The sequence below is a fragment of the Montipora capricornis genome, chromosome 4 (genome assembly GCF_036669925.1).
Source record: "Montipora capricornis isolate CH-2021 chromosome 4, ASM3666992v2, whole genome shotgun sequence".
NCBI lineage: Eukaryota > Metazoa > Cnidaria > Anthozoa > Scleractinia > Acroporidae > Montipora > Montipora capricornis.
Window position 1 is genome coordinate 9,729,554 of NC_090886.1, and position 12,500 is coordinate 9,742,053.

At 40.3% G+C, this 12,500-nt stretch overlaps 1 protein-coding gene across 1 annotated transcript in view; it reads left to right on the plus strand.

The window, feature by feature from the left end:
* The window catches only part of LOC138045500 (adhesion G protein-coupled receptor L4-like), a 77,637-nt gene that overhangs the window by 50,672 nt on the left and 14,465 nt on the right, over positions 1-12,500 (plus strand). The window contains exons 8-11 of the mRNA XM_068892031.1: positions 1,233-1,331; positions 1,843-1,937; positions 2,270-2,551; positions 3,434-3,583. Coding sequence (XP_068748132.1) covers positions 1,233-1,331; positions 1,843-1,937; positions 2,270-2,551; positions 3,434-3,583 — 626 coding nt within the window. The remainder of the gene's footprint in view (positions 1-1,232; positions 1,332-1,842; positions 1,938-2,269; positions 2,552-3,433; positions 3,584-12,500) is intronic.

Here is a 12,500-nt window from a genome sequence, read left to right on the forward strand (position 1 = left end):
GTTTGAGTACTAGGGAGTTTAAGCACGCGACGTTTTTGAGCCTCGGACGGCAACCGGAAGTGAGCTGTTTTCCCTTTTAACTTGTCATGTCACTACCACCTTTATATTGCTAAGTATCTTTCCTCCGTTAGAGATGATTAAGTTAAAAATCTGAGAGACAGTACTGTCCTGGCATGCGAAGTGTTCATTTCCGGTTGCCGTCCGTGGCTCAAAAACGTTGCGTGCTTAAACTCCCTACTAGCCGGCAAAGACAACGCCACAAAGCAAGAATATTGTTTGTTAAAAGGAGAAATAATTGTGCTGCACGAACACAAATTTCCGTGCATTTCCCGTGCCGTTCCCCACGATGAAAATAGCAACGTGAAATCAGCAAATTTTAGGTTTTGACGACAACTTGAGCATAGAACAATGAGCCATTTATTTGCTACAATAACTTTATATAGTGCACTCAACAAAATTACTGGATTCTGATTGGACGAGAGGAGTACAATTAATCCCAAATTGTACTCTCCAGGGCCCGGTTGTTCCAAACCCGATTAACGCTAATCCCAGATTAAAAATTAACCAAGGAGTTTATTTCTCTACTCCCAAATGCTGTTCAACGCTGATATTCGGCAAAACTGTACATTAGAGGAAGCCAGTTTAAAAAAACAAAAATAAGCAAAAGGAACTTTCACCGAAAAGTGGAAAACATGAAACAAAAGTTTACGCTAATCCTGGATTAAGTTAATCGGCTTTCGAACAACCAGGCCCAGGAGTACCAATATTATTTTGCTTTCCGAAGTTGACACGAAGTTTCCGAAATTAACAGACTTCGGAAGGCGACCAAAAAGCATCCGAAGACTTCCGAACTTTTCCGAAGTAGACCAGAAGACTTCCGAAGGTTTCCGAAGTTTACCCGAAGTATTTAGAAGGTGTCCGAGGTTCAACCGAAGTCTTTCGAAGATTTCCGACGTTGGACCGAAGAGTTTCAAAGGTTTCTGAAGTAAACATAAACGGATCGGAGGAGATATATACAAAGCTCACCGTTACCGCGTTCTGATTGGCTGATGGTAATTTTGTTGAGTATACTATAAATAAAAAATCGCACGACCTTCTCGTAGATTTCGTGATTTTGAAAGTTCTCAAAATGCACTAGCCTAAAGGCTAAAGAGACAAGCCACAAATTCTCTGAATGAATATACATTAACTCATAATGATATACTTTATGTACCTCTTTTCTCGTATGACAGGTGTGGAAAAGTGCCCGGCTCAAGTTATACAAGGGATTGCGTGGGCGGCAACTGCTGCAGCTGGGATCAACATACAACCGTGTCCGAATGGGGCCAGCGGTAAGTCAACATACAAGATGCGCCTGCGACTTGGTCACCCTTGCATTTATTAACAGAATAAAATATAAATAAGGTATACGCAGACTGTTTGACAAAATCCCATTAAAATTTGATCTAGACGAATGCAAATTTGTTTTATCTGATTGTTTTTTGTTTCTTTGGCAATGTTCTTAACCATTTAGAATGTTATCTCTTCTAATCCGCTTTCAGTTTTGATTCTAACTTTCATATATGAAAACTTACTAAAGCTTTTTCATTCTACAAAAATGCAATTCCATTCTCTTGTCGCTCTCTCTGTTTGAACAAGTCAAAAACAAATTATTCTTAAAAAAGAATATCTTCATTCCGCTTTTACGTTCGAAGCATTTAATACCATCGACATCTTGGTGGGGAACTCAAATAAGGCTTTTTCAGACAAAATGTTTGCACGCGTAACGCTTTGTGTGAAAGTGTCGTCTGTTCTCGGTATAAAACTGAATATTCATCTCTCTGAACTTTAATACCATTGTAGGAAACGCATCACGTGAGTGTCTTAACGACTTAATGTGGAAGGACCCAAGTTTCCTCGGCTGCAGCTCATTTGGGTTCATCTCACTCAAAGATCAGGCAAGTATCGCCCGCGACAAAAGCGCCAAGTGCGAGCAGCACACTTTAGCGGTATTTTGGGAGAGATTCGTGAAAATCTTCAGTTCAACGAGTCTTAAAATCGGATAAGATGGAATGAAATTCCTTTAGGGACTCTTAATATACAACGGATACAAACGCTTTCTGTGAAAGAAAAAGGGAATAAAATTGATTGTAAACGTTATTTCCGATGCGGCTTCAAAGTTTGCAGACTGATGCCTTCTTTCACTACAATAACCATGCTGCGCTATTGATTCTTTGTTCACTGCAGACAATGTGACCATTATCATCTGTTTTTGTCCGTTTTCTCTCAGATCGAAGCAGCCACAGATGGCTTCCAGTCAAACACGAGCGTCGGAGAAGCCTTGGCCCAACTCGTGAACCAAACAAATCCAATAACAAAAAATGTTACAAGGCCAACAGAGATATACGGTGGAGATTTGTTGATAGCAGTTGATATTCTCGTGCTGTTAGCCGAGTATAACAACGCGAGTCAAGGCAGTATAAGTTCAGAGGAACACGTAAAGGCTTTTTCACAAGTAGTCAGCAATTTACTTGAGCCGGAAAACGCTGTCACTTGGTTAGGCCTTGAACAGGTAAGCTTATAAATAAGGCTCAGCTTAAGACTAGAGACAGTGTGGCCCAGTGGTTAGGACGCTTGCCTTGAGATCCGGAGATCTGAGGTTCAACACCCTTTCTGACCACTCGTTGAATTTGATCCTGGTAATCGCTGGTTTAACCGTAATTATTAAATTCTCAAGCTCGGATAATGCATTTTGCGTGCTCTGATTGGTTCACTCAATCTCGATTATCAGCTCATATACCTTAGTTTGACCTTATATGGTAAATGATTGCGTTAAGCGTAGCTAAAGCTATTTACCATCTCATATCCAACAAGCGCGAATGGAATAATTGTTAAATAGCCAATAGCTAAGTTACCTGCCTTAAGAATGGAAGCGAGGCTAACTGGCAAAATTTTGAGCTTTGATTTTTATCCAAAGGCTGTTTATTTTGAGTGTAAGTTTGGGATTTCACTGTCCTCCATTACTCACGTTCAAAACTGACCGATTGGATCTCAGAGGGTTGGATCTAGAGAAAATGACGTCATTTACTCACTAGCTTAAAATTTCAGCGTGTATTATATACGCAAAGCACGGGTTTAATAGTCTGAAAGCCCGAAACTCCCATGCTGCATATTAATTCAGCCGCGTACACATGCATTGAATTCTTAAACTAGTGAGTCTTTGACGTCATTTTCTCCTCGACCCAGCTCTCTCAAGATTTTAAAGTTAGTAATGGCGGACCAATAAATAATAAAATTCCAGTTAAAATAAACAGGTGTCTTTTTAAAATCAGAATTTAATTAAGAGTTGGGCCAGTTAGTGTTTAGTTAACATAGTTTTGAAATCCAAAGGAAAAAAAAGAATTTTTTTTTGGTCGTAGTACCACTTTAAGAAACGCCTGCATTTCATCCTCAGGAAGGGCAGGGGAGAGGTCGAGCATTGGTCAATGCAGTTGATGATTATGGGCTGGGAGTTGCTGCCACATTAAATGAATCTACAAAGACGCGAACAGTCGCAACAAAGAATTTAAAACTAACCATAAAAAGGATTACTCTGGAAAGTCCGGTAAGATCATTTGTAGGTCTCGGTAAAAACAATCATCGCAGAAATTCAGTTTGAATTTTTTTCGAAAAAATGTGTTTTGTATCCGATATAAACGATTTTTAGAATAGTTTTGTCAATTTCATTTGCGTCCCAACGTCGAAAACGCTTTGTTTCAGGACAATGGGACAACCGCAACTCGTCACAGTTCAAGATGGTGGCGCCTGTTTTAAGCGATTTTAAATTATGTTTCTTCTTATGCCAACATTTTCTTTCAGGAAAGTTCACAAAAGTTTAATCAAAAAGATTGTTGCCTCCGGTTTAAATTTATTTTAGTAGGCGATGAGGCTCTCTTTAATTAACCCATTCCTCGCCGATACTTACAAGTCATGCTTTAGGCGACACAACAACAATATAGAGGATATTAGCGTCTGTTCTGTGGCATTTTAATAAGTTACGCATTTTACAATAAGGATTGCGGCATTTTGTAATAATGTGCGCATTGTGTAATAACGTGTGCAGCTTTTGTTAATAAATCCAACCAACACATTTTGTAATATTTGTAAGTGTGCGCAAATTGTAATGCGGTCTTTGCAATGATCGATGTTAATGTTGCAACCGACATCGCTGATCTTTATGCCTGTTGATTGTTAATTAGTGTGAAATGAATACGTAACATTCATACTTAATTAACATTCACCTTAGTACAATTACTGAAGACCGTTCTTTTGCAATTTTTCTGATTTTTCCTTTGGTTCTCGACTTCGATCTGAGGATTTATCGATATTCAATATGGCGGCTTTTATCTAAGGGAGTGGGCCATGAACCGTTGATTGGATATTGGGCCTCAGGGTGCCGTAGTTTACATCTTAATCCATTACAAAGCGTTGTTTGCAGAGGGGGATGGGGGAATTTTACAATAGAGTGCTGTTTTTGAAGTGTCTCTAAAATTTTTGACAAGGATTGAAGGCCACGAGCCGCCGGTCGAAAAACCCCTGGGTCAGTGAGGGGTTCTTCTAACACGGAAGAATGCACAGGAATATGTGGAGACTACAATCTCAGACTCCTGCCACGAAAGTACTGAAAGAAAATCGCAATTCCAAAACTTTGAACGGCAACTTTTATTAGTTATTACAATGTATTTAACTTTAAACTTTGTATTACATGGTGCATTTTACATTAGTTATCGTATCTTCCGGCAAAAAGCTGCTTTAACAGGTAACAGCATTAACAAAGTACAGCAATAACAACAACCGAAAACATGCTGATACAGAAAAGCTACTAAACAAAAGAAAATAGCATGTTATTGTGCCAAAAAATGTTCTTAATTTGGAACCAACTTAAAGCTATGGCATATAACTCGAGCCATGCATGGTGCCAACGGTTGCTATTAGTTATACGTCTTAACTCAAGAAGGACCAAACTCCTTTATGAGCCGCCATACACTGATTATATCCGGGGATCCGTCACAATGGTATTTTTCGGTAACAAGTAAGTGAAAGTATCGGCGCACTGGCGAAATCGAGAGCACGCATTTCTTAGTCGCTGGAAAAGAATGCAGGCATCACTGGGGTTTGAAGATCGTACAGTTGTTTCAAAAATCATAGCAATTATCTCGCTTGGAAGGTGGTCAAATGAACTTGTCTCTTTTCTCCTTCTTTGCTGACGCATTATCATTCAAGTCCAATCGATACGTTAAATTTATCGGCTGAAAATCGTGGAAAACGCACCAAAAACGCTTCAATTTTGCAAAATTGTCTGGGGGGCATACCCCCAGAGCCGCCTAGAAGAATGGTCCCTTTGGCCCCATATCATGGAAAGGAAAGGAAAGGAAAGGAACTTTATTTAAGTGTCTAATCTTCTAGCACTGTAGAGCACTAATCGGGGACACTGTAAATTGAAATTAACAAGTTAACGCAATGAAGTCAAATGTTGGTTTTTGAGGGGTTTTTGAGGGGAAAACCGGAGTACCCGGAGAAAAAACTCTCGGTGCAGAGTAGAGAACCAACAAACTCAACCCACATATGACGCCGAGTCTGGGAATCGAACCCGGGCCATATTGGTTACTGGTTGATCACGCAACAAGTCTAGCTAAAACCTTGATTCACTGCATACCACAAAAGAATTTTATTAAAAGGGGAAGGAATAAATGAAATTGTTATTTCGCTAGACATCAAACCAAAAAATGCAACGCAACCCCATCAGTTGTGCAATAGCCGCTTACAGGAGCCTGTCGCTGATTAATGTGTCTGATACTTGGTTATGTTTCCTCCTGAGTGTAATTTTGACAGTAAAGCAAAACGACTGTGTGAAAGATACAAAAATATTTGTCAGAAGCCTGTTCCAGGCAATCAGATTGTGGCTAGTGAAGATTAAGATTGCGACAGTAAAATGTCCACCCCCCTCCCAAAAAATAGTGCAGGGCACTTGACTGCTCCCCTCCCGTTGCCCCGCCCCCCCCCCCCCCCCAAAAAAAAAAACCTGCAAAGGCAGTGGACGTGGAAAAAAATCCCTACAAGCTAAAAAAGTCCCCCTCTCCCCCTTCCATCACTTCTGTCGCCGTTAAAGATGGCATCCAAACTTTTTGATTGAGGACCATTTAGGTTAGGTCCATCTACTCAGTATTCACATGAGCATCATGGCGTGCGGACGTGTTGAAAATTGCTCCGATCAATTTTGCTTATCTCCGGCGATTCTACCCCAAAATGAATATCTATCGGAACTTGATCAGTTTCTTGACTACAACTCGAATAAAAAGAGGTTTTTATGGAATGGAAACGCCGATGACCTTGGAAAATTATTGAAGACATTATCGCTCGACGAGGATGAAGACGATGCTCAAGAACTAGTTATCTCTTCAAACTCACAATGCGCCGTTTTTAAAACGCCTTTAGCGACCATTAACTTCTACTACAGTACGAAGACTCTCCAACTCCAAGGCAAAGCCTGTAGTGAAATGAGAAACCGACTTCTCGGCGTCTTCAACCTTAGAACAAAGTCGCTTCAAAGGCTACAAGACAATGGCGGCGAACTCGCCGCCGCGCTGAACGACCAGAACTCCGCGGACGAAATCTCTATTTATACTGATCTAAATAACAACGAGGGAGCCCAGCATAACCATTCGGCAGTGGTTGTTATGCCAGATGAACATAGTGAATCTCAGTCAACGAACAGTATCAGCAGAAATCAAATTGATCCAAGCAGTAGCAGATTCATAGACGATGCGAAGTCCTCGTGTCAAAAAGGTCAAAACACCCAAGGCTGTACTGGTTGTCAGTCATTGAAAGACGAATTACAGGGGATAAAGACCGAGTTAGCGGATTCAAAACAGCGATTAAGCTCTTCAGACACAGAACTGGGCAAAATAGTTTCGCTGCCGGAGAGCTGTAATTGCAGAAACGAGATACGCAAGCTTTGGATAGCGGTTGAATCTATCAACTCCCAACTCAAATTCCCCGCCAAACAAGCTTCGACGTTTGAACACGAACTCAACCAATACAAGCTTAAGTGTGCAACATATGAGGACAAAATAAAAAAGATGGAAGAAGAAAAGGCTTGTCTTCTATAATCCCTTAGAATTCTCTCTACAGAGTCTTCTGTTTGTTCTAAGGTTTCGACTGAATGCGCTGCTGATGACCAAGAAGAATCTCCTGGGAAATCAATGATAATGAATGGAAACCACGAAAGAAGCTCTCGAGGTAAACGATCGAAAAACAAACGCAAAGGAACAACGCAAAAGAACTCCACTAGGTCATCAAAGCTGCGCCAGCCTGCAAATTCTGCTAACGCAAGAAGGAGTTCGCAAAATGCAGAAGAATCAACCTCGATAAAAGAGAGCCATTTTGCCAGAGCGGATAGAAAACCTGTCACAGTTGTTTGTGGCGACAGCATAGTGCAAAATGTACGAGGATGGAAACTTTCTAGATCCAACAAGGTTGTAGTGAAATCTTTTTCTGGCGCAACCACATCTGACATGGAAGATTACCTAAAGCCAATAACCAGGAAATGTCCAGAAAGCTTGATTCTACATGTCGGAACAAATGACCTGCTATCGATCCAAACACCACAACAAATTGCTGAGAGTATTGTGAACTTGGCGGACCAGATTGAAAGTGACTCGCCGGAGACTCTTGTCTCTATTTCTGCTATTTGTGTCCGGAAGGAAGATGAACTGTGGAAAAAGGCTACTGAAATTAACAAGTTGCTCAAAAGGTTCTGCTCCAATCGAAGATGGGGTTTCCTTCCTCACATCAACATTGACTCTTCGTGTCTTAATGCGAGTGGACTTCATTTAAATAGAAAAGGGGTGAGCATTTTGTCCAGTAACTTTTTAACTCATATTGATAATATTTGAATCTCTAGTGCTTGTGAAGTGCAGTGTGAGTCTCGGATTGATGATTTTATCTCTCCCATTTTAACCTCTTGTCGTGGATTCAAACTAGCTAATTTGAATGTCGCCAGTTTGGTGAAACATATCGACGAACTGAGAATCTTGCTCGCAGACACGCCCGTTGATGTTCTATCAATTAACGAGACCAGGCTTGACGACTCGGTTAAGGACAGTGATGTTTACATTCCTGGCTATGAAATTATTCGCCGTGACAGGAAAAACAAATGGCCGCTTTGGCGGTGGTGTTTGTTTCTTTGTTCGCTCGAACATTAGTTATTCTTTGCGATCTGATTTGAGTATTCACCAACTGGAAAATCTTTGTATAGAAATCCGCAAACCGAGATCAAAGCCTTTTCTCGTGGTAACCTGGTATAGGCCGCCTGACTCTTCAGTGGAGATCTTTAGTTATTTCGAATCGCTTATGGGTAAAATTGACGCGGAGAATGTTGAGTTCTATGTTTTGGGCGATCTGAACTGCAACTTAGCTGCTCCTCAATTGGACCATAACGCAAATCTACTCTCTAGCATCGCTGACGTTTACAGCCTGCAGCAGCTCATTACTGATCCCACTCGTTGCACTGAATCCTCTTCAACTTTAATTGACCTCGTTTTTACTAACCGTCCTGATAGGATTGTATGTTCTGGAGTGTCTCATGTAGGCATAAGCGATCACAGCCTCATTTATGCTTATCGCAAGCTTTCTATAGATTTACCCTCTAGGGGCCATACTACAGTTACCTATAGAAAATTTAAGAACTTTAATTTATCCAATTTTCGTAGAGATATTGCACATCAAAATTGGCAGATCATAGGTAACTATGATAACCCAAATGATATGTGGGAAGCCCGGAAAAAACTGTTCCTTCGTTGTGTTGACAAGCATGCCCCCTTGCGTAATAAACGTGTTCGCCCTTGCAAATCACCTTGGATTACTTCGCAACTCAAAAAGCGCTTGCATGCAAGAGATATTCTTAAGTTAAAAGCCACTCGTTCTGGTAATGTGGAGGACTGGCGTAAATTCAAAAAACTTCGCAATATAGTAAACAATGAAATCAAACGTGCGAAAGAACGAAAGAATGTCACTATAAGCATGCCCTCAATGAGTACCAAGGTGATCCACGTAACACTTGGCGGATTGTCAATGAGCTTATGTCTAGGAAATCACACAAATGTGTCATAAGCGAACTTAAGCTCCCCTGTGGCAATTCTATTTATGATTCTCATGAGTTGTCTAACGCCTTTAATGATCATTTTTCTTCCATTGGGCCTAAGTTAGCAAATGATATTCACGCCAATGAAGACAATTCTTCTCATTTGGATTATTTAGCTGAGACTGGTCACTGCACATTCCAACTAAAACCGACCAGCGTCTCTAAGGTTCTTCTTCTTTTATCCAGATTATGTGAGTCAAAATCTACTGGTTTGGACAGAATATCTGCAAAACTCTTGCGCGAATGTGCTGACTTAATAGCCGAATCACTCTGTACTATCTTTAATCATTCTATTGTTTCTGGAATTTTCCCTGATGAATGGAAACTTTCGAAAGTCATCCCCTTGTTCAAACAGGGTAATCGTTCAGATCTAAATAATTACCGCCCAATTTCAGTAATTCCAGTTGTAGCTAAAGTCTTTGAGAGAATTATTTATGATCAACTCTATAATTACCTTACTATACACAAACTCATTTCAACACACCAATCGGGGATTTTGTCCTCTTCATTCTACTGTCACTGCCTTACTTGAAGCTACCGATAGCTGGGCTTACAACATTGACCAGGGTAATGTAAACGCAGTCGTTTTCTTGGATTTAAAGAAAGCCTTTGACACCGTCGATCACGATATTCTTTTGTCTAAACTTGCGAAATATGGTGTCAGTGGCACTTCATACAATTGGTTTAGATCATACTTGGACTGCCGCAAGCAACGATGTTTTATAAATGGTTCTCTCTCTGGGGACCATTTCCTTACTTGTGGTATACCTCAAGGTACAATTCTGGGTCCACTCCTTTTTCTAATATATATTAACGACTTACCTTACTGTCTATTAAATTCTGAACCTCGAATGTATGCTGACGACACACACATAACTTTTGCTAGTAATAACAACCAAAGTATTAACACTGTTTTAAATGAGGATCTTGCTAGAGTTGAAAAATGGCTAACTGCTAACAAGCTTACTCTTAACGCATCTAAAACTGAGTTTATGTTGATCGGATCGAGGCAAAGGCTAAGCACGTTTCACAACCCTCCGTCACTTATTATTGACGGTGCACCTATAACTCAAGTTACCTCTACGAAATCTCTAGGTGTTCATATTGATCAGACTTTATCTTGGAATGTTCATGTTGAGACTTTATGTAAGAAAATCGCGTCTGGTATTGGAGCGTTGAAGAGAGTGAGGTCTTTCGTTCCACATGAGACTCTCCGATCAATCTTCATGTCTTTAGTACAGCCTCACTTTGATTACTGCGATTCTGTCTGGGGATGTTGCGGCAAAACCCTAGCCAGTAAACTTACAAAACTTCAAAATCGCGCTGCGCGTATACTCACTTACTCGAACTATGATGCCAACGCTGATAATCTTATCCAAAAACTTGGATGGATAAAACTTGATTCTCAACGAACAATCCATAAGGCTGTGATGGTTTATAAGTCGCTTAATGGTCTTACTCCCGATTACCTTAGTTCTAAATTTGTTGACCGTAGTAGCGTCTCCAGTTACTCCTTAAGGGACACAGAGGGCAAACTAGCTATCCTACAGCCACACACAAACTATATGAAAAATAGCTTCAGCTACACTGGAGCAGTTCTTTGGAATAATTTACCAATCGAATTGAGGCAGGCTGACTCCCTTAGAGCGTTCCGGGCTGGCTGCGAGCGTTTCTTTTCATCAAGTTAATCTACAATTCTATACACGGCACTCATGTAAAGCAGGTTTTTATTTTGTCATTTAATATTATAGTTATATTTATTGATTACTTAGAACAATTTTGAATAATGTAGCTGTAGTCGTTGTATAATTTGTAATAATTCTGGTAATTAATTAGGTTTTTATAGTTGCGACTGATGAGTTTACCGTGTCTAAATAAAGTTATCCTATCCTTCCTATCCTATCCTATTCAGTTTAACGAACTGAGATACCCACAACAAAAACGAAACACTAGAGAAGCCAGAGAAAGAATAAACGGATAAAGGATCACAACTGCGGTGATCGCATCGTTTGTATTTCCGCAGTTACCACCATTCATTCTAAACGGAAGTTAACACAGTATTCTACAGTAGACAAAGGTGATTAGCGCTGTGCATTTAATCCCGACTCCTCTGTGCCCTGTGATACCTCATTACAATTAGCGTCAGACATTATTATAATTTGCGTACACTTACAAATACTACAAATTGCTGCAGCCCTTATTACAAAATGCGTAGGTTGGATTTATTACAAAATGCTGCACACATTATTACACAATGCGCACATTATTACAAAATGCCGCAATCGTTACTACGAAATGCGTCGTTTTTACAATATGCCGCAGAACAGCGTCCTTCTTATTGGAGTACGAGTTTCTGTACTGGGCACGCGCATTACGTTTAATAGAGAGAAATTTTTCGAAATTCGCGTGCTCAGAACTGAGAACTCGTTCTTGTACTCCTGAAGGTCGCTATGTATATGGCCGTATGGGAATATGAATTCTATCTTCGAGTGCTGATAGTATCTCTCGCAAGTGAGCAGAGCGAACGAGTGCGAGATACTATCTACGCGTGGAGATAAAATTCCTATCCCCAAGCCGCCATTCTATGTTCTGTTTATTATAATATAGATACTAACAACGTGTTTTACTCATTTCCGAAATGGCGGAAAAGTGGTCAACCGCTAAAACACTTATATTATGTAAAAATGATACTAGATATGTAAGCTATGAAAAACAAATCATGACATTGTCAAAAGAGTTCATAAAAATGTTAATGTAGTAGAGAAAAATTATATTACAGGACAAAAGCCTCCAAGCAAGGAAGGAAGAAAGGGGAAGCTCACTTTTAATTTGCTAATCGTGTTAGTAAGCATGACGACACCTAGTACATCCTCACGTATGAAGGGAGCTTAAGCACGCGTGTTTTTGAGACGCGGACGGCAACCGGAAGAGAACATTTCGCGTGCCCGGACGGTGCTGTCTCCAAGATTTTTGTACTAATCGTCTCTAATGGAATAAAGATATTTGGCAAAGCAAGTGTGGATGTGTAAAGACAAGTTAAAAGGGAAAACAGCTCACTCAAAAATGTGCGTGCTTAATTAAGCTCCCTCAGGGGCACCCAACGAATCTGTTCCTCACATTATCTGTTCCCCAGAGGAATCTTGCTGGCTGGCAAAAATACAGGTGTTTCGATTAGCTGGCTGTGAAATTTTGTTATTGATAGAGGTTTTGCCTGGGAATTACTGACTTTTTCTAGCATTTCAACCCGAGCTGGCTGTAGAAACTCTCTGAAGACTGAGGACGACTAAAAAAAAAAAAAAAACCCTTCCCTCTCCCAGAGAGTAGTCACAAACATACGACG